The sequence below is a fragment of the Sapajus apella genome, unplaced genomic scaffold (assembly GCF_009761245.1).
Source record: "Sapajus apella isolate SASKATOON/1434 unplaced genomic scaffold, GSC_monkey_1.0 scaffold51, whole genome shotgun sequence".
NCBI classification, from domain to species: Eukaryota; Metazoa; Chordata; class Mammalia; order Primates; family Cebidae; genus Sapajus; species Sapajus apella.
In genome coordinates, this window is record NW_022436991.1 from 7532067 (window position 1) to 7552471 (window position 20405).

General features: G+C 43.5%; 1 protein-coding gene across 2 annotated transcripts in view; it reads right to left on the bottom strand.

Annotated features, from left to right (window-relative positions):
* The window catches only part of PDILT (protein disulfide isomerase like, testis expressed), a 55627-nt gene that overhangs the window by 2956 nt on the left and 32266 nt on the right, over positions 1-20405 (bottom strand). For both annotated transcript variants that reach the window (XM_032242852.1, XM_032242853.1), the window contains 6 exons: positions 12930-13063; positions 11673-11810; positions 9831-9941; positions 9621-9746; positions 6386-6583; positions 2482-2602 (listed from right to left, as the gene is read on the bottom strand). In XM_032242852.1, the coding sequence (XP_032098743.1) occupies positions 2482-2602; positions 6386-6583; positions 9621-9746; positions 9831-9941; positions 11673-11810; positions 12930-13063 (828 nt within the window). The remainder of the gene's footprint in view (positions 1-2481; positions 2603-6385; positions 6584-9620; positions 9747-9830; positions 9942-11672; positions 11811-12929; positions 13064-20405) is intronic.

The window sequence follows — 20405 nt, forward strand, 5'->3', positions numbered from 1 at the left end:
GTGAAACCCTGTCTCTACTAAAAATATAAAAATTAGCCAGGCATGGTGGCACATGCCTGTAATCCCAGCTACTCAGGAGGCTGAGGCAGGAGACTCGCCTGAATCCAGGAGGCGGAGGTTGCAGTGAGCTAAGATCACGCCACTGTACTCTAGCCTGGATGACAGAACAAGACTCCATCTCAAAAAAAAAAAAACCCAAAAAAAAAAAAGGCTTAGCCCTCTTCCACCCAAATACTAACACTTTAGTGTGTTCACGTTTTTTTTTCTAATTTTTGTTTTCCTTTTTAGAGGCAACATCTTGCTATGTTGCCCAGGTAGAGCTCAAACTCAAACTCCTGGGTCAAGCGATCCTTCCATGTCGGATTCCTGAATTGCTGCAACTACAGGCTTGTGCCACTGTGCCCAGCTTGCTTTTTCTCTTTTGTTTTTTTCTTTTTTTTTTGAATTCCTTTCTTTTAACATAGTATTCCACTCTAGTAGAAGAAGAAAGCCAAGAACAATATTGATGCTAGATAATTTTATGTTCTGCCAAAAAGTGTGCATGTGGGTTTGTGTGTGTGTTTCTGTGTGCATATGTGTTATAGCACAGGGATTTTCCACAATAGAGGTTAAGGTACTTGCCCAAAGTTATATAGTAATTGTAATTTTCAAATCAGAGTAATGAAGCAGAAGAAGTGGGGATTTGACTTGTGACCACTATACCACAGGTAGAAATTAATATGACATAATATTGCATTAATACAACATAACACAACATAACATTAATATAACATATACATTATGTTATGCCTTGTCATGTATATGTAATTACATGTCATGTAATTTTACCTATATAATTCAGTAGAAGAGAACATCCTCAAGAAATGTGACAGACATAACTACTGTTGGGACACTGAACTTTCTTGTGGACAGTTCTTTAGTCTCTGAGTGTGGTCCAGGCTCCTGGTCCTCTGGAAACCAGAGAACTGCTGCAACCCAAGGGAAAGCAAACCTTACCTGCTTGTGCTTCTATTAGAGCTCAAAGCTCAGTTTCTAGCTCTGTAACAGAAGTGGCCTCAAAAGCCCCCAGACACACCACCTTTGGATGATCATCCCCCATTTACAAGCTAAGTTTCTCCATGGCCATCTGCCCTGCATGCAGCATCTCTGGCAGACCCCTAGCACTCAGCGGGTCCTGGTTCAGAACAGGAGGGGGCATAATGGCTGCAGCCCCAGGAGGCCAATCCCATGATCCTACTTCCAAGAAAATGAAGCTGCTTTTGCCTTTTATCAGAATGAAATGGGCAGTCTCATAACTCTGGGTGTCCCATAAGTACAGAACAGCTGCACCTAGCCTCTCATTTAAAGGCAGCAGATCTTGGTGATTCAGCCACAGACCTTAAGTGCCTCACTCGGTGAATAACAGTCCATTTCAGAGTGATTGTAAAAGGCCTGTATGATGCAGTGTAACCCTTGTCTTACCCTCAAGGAGGTAATGGCATCAGAGCTTGCTTTAAACTTCTTGCCTTGCAACTTACTGTGTGACCTAGGGTAAGGTCATTAACCTCTCTGAGGTGGGGTTCCCTGATCTGTAACATGGGGACAACCACCATTAACTTCCTCACAAACTTGTTGTTACACAGCTCATTAGAGCAGGTGTGTCAACCGCAAATTCGTGCCTGGCTCATTGTAAGTGTGCATTAAATGTTAAAATAAAAGAGATGTCTGAAGGAACTTCCGTATCACCTTTCTCTGTGTCTCAGGGTGGGAGAGAATGTCTCTAGTGTGTAACGTCTGTTACATGCAAATTGGAAACAGTGGGAAAAGGGCAAAAGTCCTTAGGTAAGCCCTAGAAGTAGTTATAATGATAGAAATAACAACAGCAATAGCAATTGTCACTTATCAAGGGCTCACAATATGCCAGACACTATGCTAAGTACTGTACATTAAGGATTGGGGTCCCTACCTCATAGGGGCCATTTGATAAGTCATCTAAAGCCAGAAGCAAAGAAATCCTGTTCAGCAGTTAGGAGTATAGGTGCTAGAATCAGAATAGTTCAAATCCCAGTGACAGCACTTACTGCATGCAGGATAATGGAAAAATTTCTTTACCTCCTAGAGACTCTATTTAGTCATCTGCAGAGTCAGAGCAATAACAGTAGCTACTTTCAAAAGGATGTGGTAAGGATTAAATGAGGTAATGTATGCAATGGCTTAGAATGAAGCCCAGCATACTACAGCACCCAATCAAGCATTGTTAGCCATCGGCATTCTTGCTTTTACAAATGGCTGCAGGCCTTGGTTATGTGGAAGGCACTGCATACATTCTAAGAATTACATTTTTGGGGGACAGAGTTGCATTGTTCCTGATAGCATCTTGAGTCCTTCTCTTTGGGTATCTGAAGACCATCCTTGGCATGATTTCAGGGCCCAAGAACTCAGGAGAAACACTGGAAACAATGTTGTTACCCGTTGCCTCCCAGCCGCTCTCGAGGTACTTACAGAACATCACAAACACATCCTTTTCTTTGTCAAAGACGACTATGTTGAAGTTCTTCCCCACGAGCTGCTTAACCAGTCCCTGGTCCCAATATTTTGGAATCTCTTCACTGGATTGATGTTTCTAGGAAGCATATTTGAGAGGCCTAAGAATCTTCGAAAGGGATTCGAAGTTGTAAGGCTCCCCACCCTGACTGGAAACAACTAAAGATTTTCTTGCGTTTTTTTCACAAAAGCCTTAGGAAAGATTTTGGAGTACTGAGCTGGATCATGAGCTTGATGTCAACCCTGGATGCTTCAGGGCAAACTGGGATCAGGGGGCTAAGGAGCAGACAAAGCTTCAAACTGGGATGGATTATCAGATTTTATAAAAAGAAGCTCTAAGCTGGGCGTGGTGGCTCATGCTTGTATCCCAGCATTTTGGAAGGCTGACGCAGGCAGATCACGAGTTCAGGAGTTTGAAACCAGCCTGGCCAACATGGTGAAACCCCATCTCTGCCAATAAAAAAAAAAAAAAATCAAGAATTAGTGGGGTGTGGTGGCATGCACCTGTAATCCCAGCTACTCGGGAAGCTGAGGCAAGAGAATTGTTTGAACTTGGGAGGTGGAGGTTGCAGTGAGCCAAGATTGTGCTACGGCACTCCAGCCTGGTAGACAAAGCAAGACTCTAGCTCAAAAAAAACCAAAAAAAAGTTAGTTGTCCTCAATTACTTTAAAAATCAAGACCAAGACCATTTACACGATGTTTAAAACCTTGATCACACTCTGATTGGTTCCTGCAATAAAGAAAGTCTTTTCTTTTCTTTCCTCAGCCGTGTTGGTCTTCAGCTTATCCAAATGGCCAACGTTCCTCCAGCTCAGGCCTTTGTTAATGCCGTTCCCTCTGCCTGGCAGGTCTCCCCCACTCCTGATTCTTACCCTCCCTTCTTCATCTGGGTAACTCAAAATGTATGCCTCAGAATGACCCAAGGGAGGACTTCCTTGATGCTTCCCTGGTCTAGATGAGGACTCGCTGCCATAAATTCTCATAATACTCAGCACTTTTTTGTATCACTTATTCACTTTTGCTATTTATTTTTCTGATTATTTGATTAATATGTCTCTACCACACTAGACAGAAGGTCATAAGAGATTTTTCTTTCCTCACTATTGAGTATCCACTGCCTGGTACATAGTAGATCCTCAATAAATGTTTTGCAAATGAATGAATAAAAAAATGAGCTCAGCTTTTTCTTCTCTTTGAAGTAAGGGTTGGAAATCTCAAAACATATGTTTTATCTACAACTGTTGCCTCCTGAATGGCTACTGAATCCACATCCTTTCCTCCATCTGTGCTGTTGCTGACCAAATCCAGGTAGCCTCTATCTCTCATCTTGATTTCCAGAAGAGACTCCAGATGTTCTCCCTATGTCTCCTTCCAATTTTCCCACACCTTTATTGTCTACAAGAGGGGCTCTGTTTTCACTATGCAAATCTAGTTTCTCATTGCTCTTAGGAAACCAGATTCTTAATATGCTTATGAGGCCCTTGCTGTGCAGCCTCTGTCTGGCTCACAGTCCCTTCTCCCACAGTGTCCTCCCTCACAGCACCCCCTCCAGCCTCTGGAAAGAACTTAAAGATGTTTTCAGTGAGAGTAGAAACGGGGCAACCCTGGGGCATGGGAGATAGAAAATGGTGACAATTGTGGGGAATTGGGAATGGGTTGGATCAGGTGGATCTCATAGATCTCATAGAGGATGTCCATATTTGCTCTAACAACACAGGGAGATGTGTTGGCCTTTGAGAGGGAGACAGACACCACCTCAGATCTAAATGCAAGGAAGAGAGAGAGGATGGGTAGTATTCCAGGCAAGATTTTAGATGTGGTGATGGAAAGCGAGGAGGCTCCAATGTGAAGACATCTATTTTCTTAGTGATCTAGTGGTAGAGAACTCAGCTGAGAGTGAGTGGGAATGGGGTACGAGGAGAGAGAGACTCTGAGATTTAAAAATGAACATGCTAACAGAAATTTCCATATGGATGCCAGGACATTTCTCAGAGTCCACGGGAGGCTGGTTTGCAACTCCATGAAGCCAGCCAGTGTCATGGTGATATTGGTCTGGAAGCAGGGAAGTTAAGGGGGTTCAACTAGAGTTGGAAATTTGCCTGTTGAGTACTATGGGGTGTAGAGGAGGTGGAAGATGGAGGGGATAAAGGAGTTAAAAGAATCATCATCAGAGCAATGAATGATATAATGCAAGTTCACAGAGTAGGCACTAAAGAGAAATGGGATCAAGGGACTAAGGAGCAGACAAAGCTTTGAACTGGGATGGATTCTCAGATTTTACAAAAAGAAGCTTTAAGCTGGGCACTTTGGCTCACGCCTGTAACCCAGCAATTTGGGAGGCCGAGGCAGGTGAATCACAAGGTCAGGACATTGGAAGCAGGTGAATCACAAGGTCAGGAGGTTGGAGGCAATGAGAAAGGTGAGGAATCATAGCCATGTGTGTCCTGGAGGGGAAAGTCAGGCATTGGGAGGTGCTGCAATCTCGATTGTGGCCATGAGAACAGCGAGCTGACATGGCGTGGGCACACCAACTACTGGAGAAGAGAGATGAGGGTTGTAGACACTGACATCTCTGGGAATGATGGCAGAGTTGGGGCTTAGGGAAAGGCTGCCATCAGGAGCTTAAGTCCTCAGAGAGTGAAGGGAGGTAGTCAAAGGATAGCAACGAGGTGGGGGAAGCACAGGGTCTAAAGTGAAACAGCATAGGATCCAAGGCATTGGGGGTTTCTGAAGGTGAAAGAAGGAGAAATGGGTTGGAAGTGGCAAGAAGGATAGCAGCCTCACCGCTTGGCCCCATGAAAATGCTGTGCACACAAGACAGCTTCCGCAGAGAAAGGCTGCAGGGGCAGCTATGTCTCTAGGGGAATGAACAGAAGGCAGTAGAAGACACATAGTTAAGCAGACCATCATTTGGGTTTGTCTGCAGAGTCTTAATTTACTTCTATTGTTCCAGAATTTTTTTTTTTTTTTTTTGAGACAGGGTTTTCCTCTGTGGCCCAGGCTAGAGTACTGCATAGCTCACTACATCCTTGATCTCCTGGGCTCAAGCAATTCTCCTGCCTCAGCCTCCCAAGTAGCTGTGACTACGGATGCACACCACCATGCCTGGCTAATTTTTAAATTTTTTGTTGAGATGGGAACTTGCTATGTTGGCCAGGTTGGTCTCGAACTCCTGGGCTCAAGCGATTCTCTTACCTCGGACTTGCAAAGTGCTGGGATTATAGGCATGAACCACCACACCCAGCCCATTCCAGAATATATATTTTTTAAATTCCTCCTTTACTCCCATTATGTCCCAATTTGGAAAATAAATAATATGGTTACCTGACTCAGCAGAGTAGCTGTGGAGACACAGACAGTGGGTGATGACGTGTTCCACGTGTTTCTGTAGCCTTTCCTCCCTGTCAGTGAAATAGACTAGTCCCCTTCTAGCCACATCCAACCAAAAGGTTCTTAAAGCTTTTTAGGCCAAATCCTGATTGTCCTGTGGCTTCATCCCTTCTCCCCCACAAATCAATCATCTACTCTTGGACCAAGTAGATCTTTCACATTGGAGCCGATATGAGAAGAAATGCCTCCTTTGAGATGGCAAGTTAAACCTACTTAGTGCCTTGCAAATTCCTGCAAAGGAAATGCCTCCACTTTACAACTGAGAATGAGTGGAGGAATTAAAGGCTTGGGTTAGGTCAGAAGTTGGACAGATTTGAGGTGGGGAGATGAGGGATTTCCCCACATTGAGCCACAAAGTTGATCTTTATTCCGCCTCCACATACAGGTGAGGAGAATTATCAAAGCCAGCAAAATTACGAGAAGGAGATGATTTTGAGGTTCTGGATGTACCTTGTCCCAGAACAAACCTACCTTGGCATTTTTACTCAGGAAGCTGCCGCCAAATTTCTTGAGGTTTTCATAGGTTATCTCATCTGAAGGCATTTTGTACCTGGCGTCAGAGCTCAAATTTAGGATTTGGACAGAGGGGATATCAACCTCTGTGACCCGGAAGTACTCGAAGACACGTCCGTTTCTGGGTTCATCTGCATCCACAAGGATGAAAAGGATCTGGCAAAGTAAACGAAACCCTTGTCTCTCTGTAACCTTTGCCAATGGAGGAAAAACTGTTGGAATGCTGTAGACTAAGGGTATGCACATGGTGGGGTCTGTGGAGCACTTCTGCAAAACGTAGCAAAGGCAGGTGCAGCTCTGCACCCAAACGCACAGCAGGCAGCAGCCTCCTTGTGCTGCGCTCCATCCACACAACTTCAGGAAGTCAGAAAGCCCTGGGCTTTCATTTTGCTTCAAACTGTTTCATCAGTTTCCTTATCTGTAAAATGATTATAATAGTGCCTATCTTCTAGGGTTGCTGTGACAATTAAACAGTACAATGTATGGAAAGGCTTAGTTCAGGGACTGGCAGATAGAAAGTGTTTAATATGTGACAATTCTTATTATTATTCAAAATTATTCTATCAAGGAAATTCATGACTTTATTCACTCTTTCATTCAACAAACATTCATGGAGTGCCTAGTACGTGTGAGCTTTTGCTAAGCATTGAGGACACAACCCTGCCCAAAACAGACAAAATCCCTGCCCTCAGGGAGCTTATGTTCTAGTAGAGAAGACAGACAACAAATGAATGAATGAACTCATGAAGTCAAACAGCAATGAGAGTCAATTAGACAATAAAACAGGGCAATGTGATGGAAAGTAACTGCCCAGATGGGGTAAGGTAGGGGCTCTAGATTAGGTAGGGTGGTCAGGAGGAGAACCTGAGGATGTCATATTTCAGCTGGGACCTAGTTGATAGTAACAAGTCACAGAACAGCATTCTGGGTGGTGGAAACTGCCAGTGCAAAGGCCTGGGAACAAAACAAACACCCAAAGAACTCAGAGTGTTCTGGGAATAGAAAAGAGAGGTCAGTGTGGCTTTGTCAGAGGCGTTTGAACCAAAGTAACTCCATCTTAAATAGAGGCTGGGTAAAATGAGGCTGAGACCTTCGGGGCTGCTTTCCCAGATGGTTTAGGCATTCTTAGTCATGGAATGAGATAGGAGGTCGGCACAAGATACAGGTCATAAAGACCTTGCTGATAAAACAGGTTGCAGGGAAGAAGCCAGTCAAAACCCACCAAAACAAAGATGGCCATGAGATGACCTCTGGTCATCCTCACCGCTACACTCCCACCGGCACCATGACAGTTCACAAATGCCATGGCAATGTCAGGAAGTTACCCCCTATGGTCTAAAAAAGGGAACCATGAAAAATCCACTTCTTGTTTAGCATAAAAATGACAACCAGCAGCCCTCAGGGCTGCTCTGTCTATGGAATAGCCATTCTTTATTCCTTTACTTTCCTAATAAACTTGCTTTCACTTTACGGACTGGCCCTGAATTCTTTTTTGCATGAGATCCAAGAACCCTCTCTTAGGGTCTGGATCAGGACCCCTCTCCAGTAATAGCTTCAGCACCATGAAGGACAGAGACAGGAGACACAGTCAGAGACTGCTGAAGACGAGGTCCAGTAAGCAGCTTGGGTTTAGTCTGAACATAATAGAGGGCCACCAAAGGATGGTAAGCTAGAAAGCGACATGATAATAATGTTTAGAAGGTCATTCTGGCTGCAGAGAAAAAGCAAAAGTGGAAGCAAGGAGATGAGTTAGAGGCCACCGCAGCCACCTAGGCTCAGATACTTTCAGGGCATTCATTCATCAGATTAAAGCCCCCACTGTGTGCTACTCTTTTAGGTGCCAGAGAAATTGAAAAACAAAGCAAACATATTAAAGCCATCCTTGTGTACTTTCAAAAATATTTGCCACCTTCCGTTGACACTGGAGTACAGACGTGAACAAGATAAGAGATGTGATCTGTTGAAACAGTACTAATTCAACTGTTTGTCAGTGACTGTGAAATGGATCACAATCAATAAAAGGCATTTTGGAAACTCACTAGGTTGACTGCAATTTAGAACTTCATCTTCCGATATAAGCCAAAGTAAATTCCAGGAAGACTAAAGACTTAATAAAAAAATAGAAGAAAATAATGGCTAAGTATTGACTACTATAAAATAGGAGAAATAGAGAGAAAGCAATCAGGTTGCAATCAATTTAACTACATCAAAAATCTTGGAGTAAAATTGGAAAAAAGATTCCAAGAAATATATTTAACAAGAGGAATTATTTCTGTGATTCAAACCATCTTCTTTGAAAATAATGTGGTGGGATGTAGCATGAACATTACACATGCTATACTCTAGTAGCTTTCTTTATTTTAAGTAACAAAGTTTTTAGTTGTTTTATTTAATTTCAGAATAATTTTTTTTTCAAAACAGAAAAAAACTGCCATGATTATACTTCCTATAAAGATGAACAGAAAAATAAATCAAATAGTTTCGATAGTTCAGGCACTACTAACTGCATTAAATACAGGAATAGCGCTTAGGGGAAACATTTGTTTCTAATGGGATGATGATAGTAATAAAAAGCACCATTGATTGTAAAGCTCATTGCTTTACATATATATTTTCTAATTCGTACACAACTGTCCATTTCATACATGGGGAGACGTTAGCATGGAGTTAAGAAACTCAACTAAGACAGTGTAGTTTGCCAGAGAAAGAGAATTTGAACTTGGGTCTGTACAATGTTAAAGCCCAGAATCTTAGCAATTACTTGCCAGACAATGTGTGCTGCTTCCCACCTTCAGGCTTTCATGTTCCCTGACCTCAGACAGTAGTGGACTTTCCTCCTCCCATTTCCAGGCCAAAGGATACTACTCTTAGGATACAGAGTCCACTTAGTGGTCCATTAGGAAAGCAGGCAAACCTTCATGTTCTCAGAGTAGACTTATTATACAGACAAGCGAGAGTGTGTAGATTTGGCATGGAAGAGACACTGGGCAGGAAAAATGGAGGGGGCATATTTCAAATTAAATAGAAAATAGTATGTGGCATTGACATGCAAATCAGAAAACTGCAGGCAATTGCACATGCCAGTCTTTCCTGATTCAATTTATAATAGGCAGGGCAGGCAAATGGGCTCAGGGCCTGCAGGTCTTGGATCCCCATCTAGGAGTCCCAAAGAACAACTGTGCACTCTACCAACCTTGTTTTGGAATTCCTTTGACGCCAGCTTGTAATGCTGAATTATGATACCATACGACTCAGAGCTTTTGGAGACAAAGAGCAGCATGTGAGTCATGATGTGCAACTCGTAAATCAGATCCTTATTCTGAAATGACCAGGAAAATATGTCATTCTAAGCACATACGGTGGTCCCAGCTCCCCTTCTTCTGGGGACCCTTTACTCACTGACCTCACTATTGTATTCAAAAACAAAATCCGTAAGGTGCTGTTTTATGACACGGTTGAGTTCCTTTTGGTTGGTACTGTCATTAATAAGCTCTTGGCGATTCACAATTTTTCCCTTGGACAAAGAGAGAAACACATTGGAGGACAGTAGCTTTCATGATATAGGCACTTAATAAATATAAATAGCACAATTTTCCCCTTGGATAAAAGGAAAGCACTGAGGAATGGTGGTAGGTGTAGTCTGTAATCTAGGTAGTTAATAACTAGGAGAGGCTGGCCAGATTAGTCTGTGAGTGGAATCTGGGTAGCTGACAGCCATGAAAATATCAGATCTATGGTAAGCCACAAAGAGTATAATTGACTTAACAGCCCCAGCCATTGTCATGCTCTGTAATCCATCAAATATTAAAATATTTGTGCCAAGGCTGAGCAGTTTCTCACATACTACTCCCAACCGATGACTGATGTCTCAGGCATATTACGACAAGCCCGTTCCTGGGAGATTCAGGACTTCCCTGATAGGGGTTAAATCAAGTTTAGCCTAAAGCTGCCTCCTTACATGTTTTAAATTTGGCCTAAATGTTTCTCTGTATATAGTGAACTATAAGCTAGATGGAGGTGTAAATAGACTGTCATAGCCTCCACTTGTGCCAATCACTGAGTTTTGGCCAATCAAACGTGGCCAACTGTTCAATCCATGTTAAAATAAGGCAAACACTGAGCTGTAACCAATCTGACTGTTTCTGAACCTCACTTCTCTTTTCTGTACATCACTTTGCTTTTTCTGTTCATAAATCTTGTTCCACCATGTGGCTTTGCTGGAGTCTGTCTGAGCCTATGCTGGCTTGGGAGGCTGCCTGATTCATGAATTGTTCTTTGCTCAATTAAACTCTTCAGTTTAACTTGTCTAAAGTTTTCTTTTATCTTATTTATTTGTTTATTTATTTGAGACAAGGTCTTGTTCTGTTGCTCAGGCTGGAATGCAGTGGTGTGATCAGCTTACTGCAGCCTCAACCTCCCAGATTCAATCAATCCTCCTGCCTCAGCCTGCTGAGTAGCTAGGACTACAAGCACTTGCCACCATGCCCAAGTAACTTTTTTTTTTTTTTTTTTTTGGCAAAGATGTAGTCTCACTATGCTGCCTAGACTGGTCTTGAATCTTTGGACTAAGGCTTCTTGTCTTTGTTCATATGCTTTATCCATGATGGTATCAATAGAGATAGAAATGAATAGGTTAAAGGAATATTTTGGTCATAAAATCAGTTGGGTTGTGGTGATGGATTGCATATGAGCGGTGAAGGACAGGGAAGTGTTAGAATGTTGTCTGGGTTTTCTGGCTTGTTTAACTGAATGAGAGAGGTAGTTGCATCATTCCTTGAGCAAGAGATAAAACACTGGGCGAGGACCTGGGGAGGAGATTATGACTTTGGGCTTAGCCATGTTGAGACATCAAGGGTTGTCTTGTCATCAACATGGTGTTGCACATAAGGGTCTGCAGATTAGAGAAATCTCACGGGAGATGGATACTTACAAGTCATGTGTGTATAGCCACAGATGGTAACTGCTGATGAAGGGTGGAAGGGGAAGCATGGAGTAGAAAAGAAAAAAGGCATAGGACTGAGCCGTGATTAATTTCATTTACTGGTTAAATAAAGATAAGAAGCTTAAGATGGTAAATGGCTAGAAAGGCTGAAGCAACACTGGGAGACTGTGACTTCAGAGAAGTCAACTAGTCCAATGCCACTGAGCTCACAAGTGGCAGAACCAGAATTTGTACCCAAAGCTCATACAATTCCACTATTTTAAACTAGAGATCCTCTCACTGGCAATAGCACCAAAGCCCTACCTTTTTGAATACCAGGACGCTGTCAAGGGTGACGTGGAAACGCCCAATGGCATTGCCAATTGTTATCACTCCAAACGTTAGCTCTGGAAAGTCTTTGATCACATCATAGAACAGCTCTGCTACTTCTTCCTCTAAATCCTGTTTGGGAAAGAATGTTTGTTAAGGCTTTGGTAGAAATCAAGGTGCCTGGCTCACATAAGGGAAAGATGGCAGTGGTGGCTGATTCATCACTTCATCTCTTCACTTGTCTAAGTTCTGGGGTTTTGCTGGATCACCCAAATCCTCTTTCATGAGTATTTCATACTAAGAATGCTTCTCTGGCTATGACTAAAGCCAAAATAGGGAAGTCCTTGAGACCAATGGAGAGAACTGATCAATGTGACCTTTTCTAATTACTGGAGTAAGGGCTGCTCTAACTCAGGGATTGAGACTCTGAACATTTGTTCCTCAGTTGCATTCAGAAGAGGCAATTGATTAAACCACATGTAATACAAAATGTAAATGTAGTATCAAGAATTTTAGCCTTCATTCTTTAGCTTGAAAGAAAAGGCCAAACACCTCTCAAAGAAGTGACAAGGGGTGAGGGAGAGAGGCAGATATTTTCCCTGTGTTAAATATAATGTCCAAATTCTGCCTTCTACTGGGAGAAGGGGAGGAGTCGCCAGTTTACAGCAAATGAATTAAGACACACAATAAGCTCATTCTCCAAAAGCAATTTGCAAGTTATTTATAAATATAAAAAAGTTAATAACAAGGCTATAACGAGACAATTCATAATTATATCTAAGTTACTTATGTTCTTCCCCAAACATCATCTTTTACTGCACCTATAAGGGTTGATGTATTTTCAAACGGGCGCATGTTAATCCTGTGCTATTGGTTTTAATATATGAGGATGCTTGGAAACAGGTTAGGAAGAGAAACTGGCCTGGCCCAAGCATGGTTGGTGGCCTTTAGATTCATAGATAACAATGGCTCTGAAACCAGAAACTAAGACATCCTTTTGTTCAGTGATGTTCTAAATGGGCCCCCAAAAAGATTAGCCACACTGTGAAAACCCACTAAATACAGATGCCAAGCTTCTCTCTTTTCTCTTCATTCCTGTTCATTTGAACACTTGGAGCTTCCCCTAAAAACCAGCTCATTAAATGGAGAAAATTGGGCAACCAAAACAGAAGAGTCTCTTTACCCCACCCCCTCCCAGACACAGCACTTCTCACCAGTTGAAAGCCTCCTCCCACTTCTTGGTCCCAGTACCTGGAAGAAGCCAACGATGACCAAGGGCCTGGCTGTCACAAACTCCGCCACCTGCTGGCTGCTGTTGAACAAAAATGCTTTCTGGCTAATTTGTCGTCTCAACCAAACAACTAAGGCAGTAGATTCAACCACTCCTGGAGAAAGACACAGTCAAATGGATATCAGAGAAGTTTCCTCTTGAACCAAAGCAAGAAGCTAAGTCTTTCTCAGGTTTAATGTGTAGAAGCATCTTGTCTCAGGCCCCCACCCCTTGAAGGCCAAGGTCAGTTCCTCCATTTCTCTCTTCCCCAAGCTCCAAGCACAAATATTAACAACAGCAGCTAAATGTCATTGAGCACTTACCAAGGACCAGACACTGTGTTGAATGGTTTGCATGTATTAAATCTTCACAATAATCCTATGAAATAGATACTTTTATTCTCCCCATTTTGCAGATGAGGAAACCAAGGTTCAACTGCCAACAGGCACCCAACTAGCAAAGCTGAAGATCAAATTTAGGAGGAAGCATTTCCAGACTTCTTTCCTTACGCATTCTCCAAGGTGACAGGAAGATTGATTTATTTTTTTAAATCTCAATAAAATATAACCAGAAAGACCACCTAGCTCTGTACCTTTGGGAAAAGTTTTATTATCTTTCTGCGTCTCCCATTCCTCAGCTGAGATCCAAATGCCCTCTAAGTCATCCGCTCCTGACTTCCATTTCTCAGCTATCGTATGGATGGTGTCAGGCACACAAAAGTCTTAGCTTCTAAAATTAAGACACATATATCATATCTGGGAAGACAAATTGGTAAGCCAGAAGGTACAGCAGGCTATACACAGATGAACATGTGTTTCCTAGGATTATCAATTTCACATGATGAAAAATACTGTAAAATATTATATATTTGTATCTGCTATAGAACATTAAAATTGAACATTTTAAATGAGTTTACTAGCCAAGGATGGTGTCTCATGCCTATTACCCAGCATTTTGGGAGACTGAGGCAGGAGGATTGCTTGAGGCCAGGAGTTTGGGATCAATCTGGGCAACACAGTGAGACACTCATCTCTAAAAAAAACAAAAGAAAATTAGTGAGACATGATAGCATGTGACTGTAGTCCTGGCTACTTGGGAGGCTGAGGCAGAAGGATTGCTTGAACCCAGGAGCTCAAGGCTGCAGTGAGCCGTAATCACTGAGAGACAGAGTGAGACCTTGTCTCTAAAATAAATAAATAAATAATGAGATAAAGCAATATTCATCGTGAGTAGCTTTGAACTACATCCGCAGACTTTTATTCATTTACTCACTCACGTATTTCTTCCCTCATTTATTTACTTGGCAAATATGTATTGAGCGTTTACTGTCAAGTGCTATACTCAGTCCTAGAGATAGAAGGGTGAACAGAAACAAACACATTACCACTCTTCCACAGTTCTCATTCTGTTGAGGAAGACAACAACCAAATAAATACACAAACAAATGCCTAATTACACCCAAAGGAAATGTTAGAAATTAAAGTTCGACGAGTCTGTAGCAAAGATGCCTGATCTAGACTGTGAAGTCCAGGAAGACTTCCTGCAGGAAACTACGGATGAGCTGTAAACTAAAGTATGCGCTGGAGTTAACTAGGAGGCATTAAGGAGAGGGAAAGTCTTCTAGGAGGAGCAAACAGCCTGTACAAAGTCCTGCAGCAGGACAAATTGCTACGTGAGGCTCAAGGAATGCACCCTGAGCTACTAAATCAACTGCAAAAACACTACCTCCTGCTTTATTTCGTGAGAACATGAAGGCTTTTCAAAAACTTATAATGAAGAATATTTACATGCAGAAAGGTGCATACATGATCATGGTTAGATGGATTTTTACAAAATGAATACTCCTGTGTAACTATAACCCAAATCAAGAGCTAGGGAATCACCAGATCCTCAGCAGTCCCTGTGCCCACTCCCAGCCTCTACTCTCCCCTATCCAAAAGTAACCACCACCCTAACTTCTTCTTCTTTTTTATTTTACTTTAAGTTCCGAGATATATGTGTAGAAAGTGCAGGTTGTCACATAGGCATACACGTGCCATGGTGGTTTGCTGTACCTATCCACCTGTTAACTAGGCTTTAAGTCTCACATGCATTAGGTATTTGTCCTAATGCTCTACCTCACCTTGTACCCAACCCCCCAACTGGCCTCAGTGTGTGGTGTTCCACTCCCTGTGTCCATGTGTTCTCATTGTTCAACTCACGTTTATGAGTGAAAACATGCAGTGTTTGGTTTTCTGTTCCTGTGTTAGTTTGCTGAGGATGATGACTTCTAGCTTCATCCATGTCCCTGCATGGGACATGATCTCATTCCCTTTTATGGCTGTGTAGTATTACATCATCACCCTAACTTCTAACAGCATATGCTAGTCTGCCTGTTCCTGAACTTCATATAAATTTCTTGGATCTGGTTTGTGAGATTCAGCCACAGTTTTTCATGTACTTGAAGATTCATTTCCACTGCTGTGAATATTCCACAATTTATTTGTCCATCCTCTGCTGACGAGCACTAATTTGCTCTCAGTTTACAGCCTTTTTTTTTTTTTTTTTTTTTTTGAGACAGTTTCTCCTTCTGTCACCCAGGCTAGAGTACAGTGGTGCAGTCATGGCTCACTGCAGCCTCAATCTCCCAGGCTCAAGTCATCCTCCCACCTCAGGCCTCTGAGTTACTGGGACTACAGACATGCACCACCACAGGTGGCGATTTTTTTTTTTGAAATGGGAGTCTTGCCCTGTTGCCCAGGCTGGAGTGCAGTGGCACAATCTTGGCTCACTGCACCTCTGCCTCCCAGGTTTCAGCGATTCTCCTGCCTCAGTCTCGAGTAGCTGGGACTACAGGTGCATACTACCACACCTGGATAATTTTTTAGTATTAGTAGAGACAGGGTTTCACCATGTTGGCCAGGCTGGTCTCTAACTCCAGATGATCCTCCCGTCTCGTCCTCCCAAAGTGCTGGGATTACAGGTGTGAGCCACCACACCTGGCCCACACTTGCCTAACTTTTAAGCAATTTTTAGTAGATAGGAGGTTTTGCTATGTTGCCCAGGCCAGTCTCGAACCCCTGGGCTCAAGCAATTGTCCCACCTTAGCCTCCCAAAGTGCTAGGATTCCAGGCAAGTCACCATGTCCGACTGGGGCTATTCAGAATGAATTCTAATGAATGTCTCTGGGGCACATTGTATGCACTTCTGTTGGGTATATAGCAACGAGGAGAATTCCTGGTCATAGCAGATGCCATGTTTAACTTTAGTAGATACAGTTAAGGTCATTTAAAAAGCCACAATTAGTCAAGCCTGTGGAAGTTCATGTGAGGTTGATATGGTGGCTTCAAAAAAAAGAGGGAGGCCAAGCACAGTGGCTCACCCCTATAATCCCAGCACTTTGGGAAACTGTAATGGGCAGATCACTTGAGGTCGGGTGTTCAAGACCAGCTTGGCCAACATGGTGAAACCCTGTCTCTATTAAAAGTACAAAAATTAGCTCGGCATGGTGGCATGTGCCTGTAATCCCAGCTACTCAGGAGGCTGAGGCAGGAGTATTGCTTGAACCCAGGAGGTGGAGGTTGTGGTGAGCTGAGATTATGCCACTGCACTCCAGCCTGGGCAACAAGAGAGAGACTCCGTCACAACAAAAAAAAAAAAAAAAAAAAAAAAAAAAAGAGAGAGAAGAGAGGAAAAGGAGGCATCATACCACCCAATTCCCCCATCTGAGATACCAGCCTCAAAACTGAGTTTCTTTACAGTGTTTCTGGCCATTTTTTGGTCAAAATAAGGCACACATGGAAACAAATGGTTTCTCTTTTATGCACTTGCCTGGCAAAAGTGTATTGTAAGTAATCTGAAAGGAACAGATTTACAAAATCTGAAAATATCCAAAAAGGAGAACAAAAACCTGCCAAATGCATTTAGATTTCAGGTCATGAGAACCATTGCTCTGAAGTCACTTTATGCCACCCTCTGCCCTGTCCATACTCCAACGGTAAGATTTTTCCACCAGAGCACTGGCTTTGGCCTCAGCTGGTCCCTCTAGTTGGGCTGTCCTTTACCCAGCTCTTCAAGGGCAGTGCCTTCTTCTGCTTATTCAATTTTCAGTTGGTTCTTCTCTTAGCCAATCACTCTCTGTCTTATGACCTGTTCTATTTTCTTAATTGAGTTTAGCCCTCCCTGAAATTATTTATGGTGATTTTTTGCCAGTTTGTTCAGTGTGAGCTCCCAGTAAGTGCCCATAATGCCTGGCACATAGTAGGTGCTTAAGAAATCTTTCTGGAATGAATGAATGGGGTGAATGAATTATCAGGGAAGCTGGCTTGAGGAAACCTGATCCTGGGCCATCTTCTTGGGGATGTGTCAGCTCCATGTGCCTCTTTGGCCCCTGTGGGACCGAGGTAGCTATGAACTCTGCAAATTGTTGATTCCTTTGTGCCTGCAGATCAGGTACTGCCCCTGTCAGGGGGGTCCTCCTTTGTGCTTGGCTCTGAGCCAGAGGACACGGTGACAACTGAGGTGTGAATGCATTGTCAATGATTGACTAGGGCTGGCACTGGGCTGCATATTTACAGGCACAAGCTGCTGTGGCCGCACCATTAATAGAGGCCTAGAGGCAACCCGAGTCTCCCTCCTTCCAGGGTGGTGGCCATGGCCAAGTCTCCCGCCATCAATCCTTGGAGATTAGATGAGAACGAGACTGGAGCTTTGACCCAGCAAGGACTAAATCCCACCTGTGTCCTAAGAAGGGTTTTCATCAAAGTCACACTGCAGGAGATGCATAAAGCACGGTCTCCCCTCTCAGCTCAGAAGAGCCCTGGAAAGTAGGCAGAACTGGAATTATTCACCCTGTTCAGAAAATGAGAAATTGGAAGCCCGATTGTAAAAGGCTCGTTCAAGTTCCCATGGCAGCTGCTCATCCTAAAATACGAGCATCCACAATCCCTATCCCAGCTTCACCCCGGCATCCCCTTTCCCTTTTTCCTGGTTGGAAGTTGGGTGCTTCCAATTCTATTGTATTTTAACTCTAAAACTATTATTACTATTTTTAATTTAGAGACAGGATCTTGCTCTGTCGCCCAGACTGAAGTGCAGTGGTGCAATTGTGGTTCCCTGCAGCCTCAAATTCCTGGGTTCAAGCAATTCTCCCACCTTAGCCTCCTGAGTAGCTGAGAATACAGGTATGCACCCCATCACACCTGGCTAATTTTTAAGGTTTTTATAGAGACAGGGTCTTGTTATATTGACAGGCTGGTCTCAAACTTCTGGGCACAAGTGGTCTTCCCATCTTAGCCTTCTAGAGTGCTGGGACTACAAGTGTGAGCCACTGCACCTGGCTCAAAAGCTATTTGTTAAGAACTTAGGGCCAAGTGTGGCGGCTCATGCTTGTAATCCCAGCCCTTTGGGAGGCCAAGGCAGGTGGATCACAAGGTCAAGAGATCAAGACCATCCTTGCCAACATGGTGAAACCCAGTCTCTACTAAACATACAAAAATTAGCTGGGTGTGGTGGCGTGTGACTGTAGTCCCAGCTGCTCGGGAGGCTGAGGCAAGAGAATCACTTGAACCAGGAGGCGGAGGGTGCAGTGAGCCAAGATCACGCCACTGCACTCCAGCCTGGGCAACAGACAGAGACTCCATCTCAAAACAAAAAAAAGACTGAATTGTTCCAGGCATTGGATTCATTGAACTACAATCAGGAAACTAATAGTCAGATAATAATAATAAACACATCTACCACTTGCTTAGGGTACAGTGCAATGTAAAGAAGATTTTAACATACCACAGCCCATAGTCCAAATCTGGCCTGTTGTTTGAATGTATAAATAAAACTTTATTGGAACACAATCATTCCCATTTGTTAATATACGGCTGCCTTCACACTGCATCAGCAGAGCTGCATAGTTACAACGGACTGTCTGGCCTGTAAGACCTGAAATATTAATGTTCTCAACCTTCACAGAAAACATTCACTGACTCCACCACTACTTGCTGGGGAGCTTAGAGGAAGTTATTCTACTTTCTGTGCTTCAGTGTTTCCATCTGTAAAAGCACCTGCACCTCCTATATTGGGGTGTTATAACATAGGAGAAGGACCTAGAACGATGCCTGGAATGCAGCATATGCTGCAGGTATGTGTCAGGCCCTGTGCCTGGCAAACATTGTTTTATCTTCCCAACAATCCAAAAGAGGTAGACCTTTTCATCAACCCCATCTAACAGATGAGAAAACTGAGATCCAACCAGAGGGGGTGATTGTTCCTTAAGTCTGTGATAAGGATTTGGATGCAGAGGGGAATGCGGTCAGTTCTGGCAGTCCCTTTAGAGAACCCAGGAGCACAAGTGAGATCCGCCACTGCCCCTGTGATGCTCTCTGTAGAGTAGGCAATAAGTAGCAGATGTAATCCTTTGAGGCGAGGGCCTTGATGGGGAAAACACAGGTGCCGTTAGGCCACAGAGGTGGAGCGGGCACCCTGGCCTCGGCAGTCAGAAGAGGCTTCCTGGAGGAGGTGATGAGGAAGTTTTCTGTATGGCGGAGGAGGCCCCAAGCACTGGTTTCACCTACAAAAAGGACTCAGAGGTCAAATGTCTTGGGGACCTTCTCTGCTAGTTTCGTCCACAGTCTGGAAGTTGCCAGATTGCTACTTTGTCACCTCTGAGTGGAGTCAGGTCTCTCCTGCCCTTCAGAAGGGAAGGTCATCGCAGCACCTGGGCCCCTCCATTAGCAGTCATGGGCTTCGATGACCTAGGGCCTCTCATTTCCTCACACCTCTCCCCAAACACATCACAAAGGGCTCCTTGCTGGTGTCAGCCAGTCCCCTTTATTGAGGGTCATCCCCTAGTATCCATAGGAATCAGCAGCCTCTGTTGCCTCTCTCACTGCTCCTGCCCTCCCTCGCCATCCCTTCTCTTGCCCCCACAGCCACCACCGTCCCACATGCCTGCTGGGAGCTGCAGTCCTGCGCTTAGGTGGCCGTCCTGAAGTTCTCTTGTGGCGCCTTGCTCTGGGTCTATCCTGTGTCTTTCGTGCCCTCTTGTGTCCATTCTGAGAACTGCAGAGTATCCTGCAGCCCCTGGATGTGTGTTTCTCGCAAATTAACACTCAGTCTGGCTTTTTGGAAGCTGGCTATTCACCAGATGCGGTGGAAGGCAGTTCCCGTTTCTCAAGACCCAATAATTTAACATATGTAATGGGATGTTCATCAGTTTTGTTATTTCCATTCATTTATCCATCCTGCATCCATTAATGCCTTCATACATACAACTTTATAAAAGTTGGGACTATCATATACTGGTACATTATTCTCCACACATCTTTAACATCAAGATAGGGTTCGGCACATGGTAGCTTGCCAACAAATGGATATTGAATAAATGAATGAATTAGTTAGTAAATGAATGAAAAATATGATGATAGAACTTAAAGTGTTTGGTAGACATTGTATCCCAAATCTGTCTTGTTCCATTCTCTCCCAAT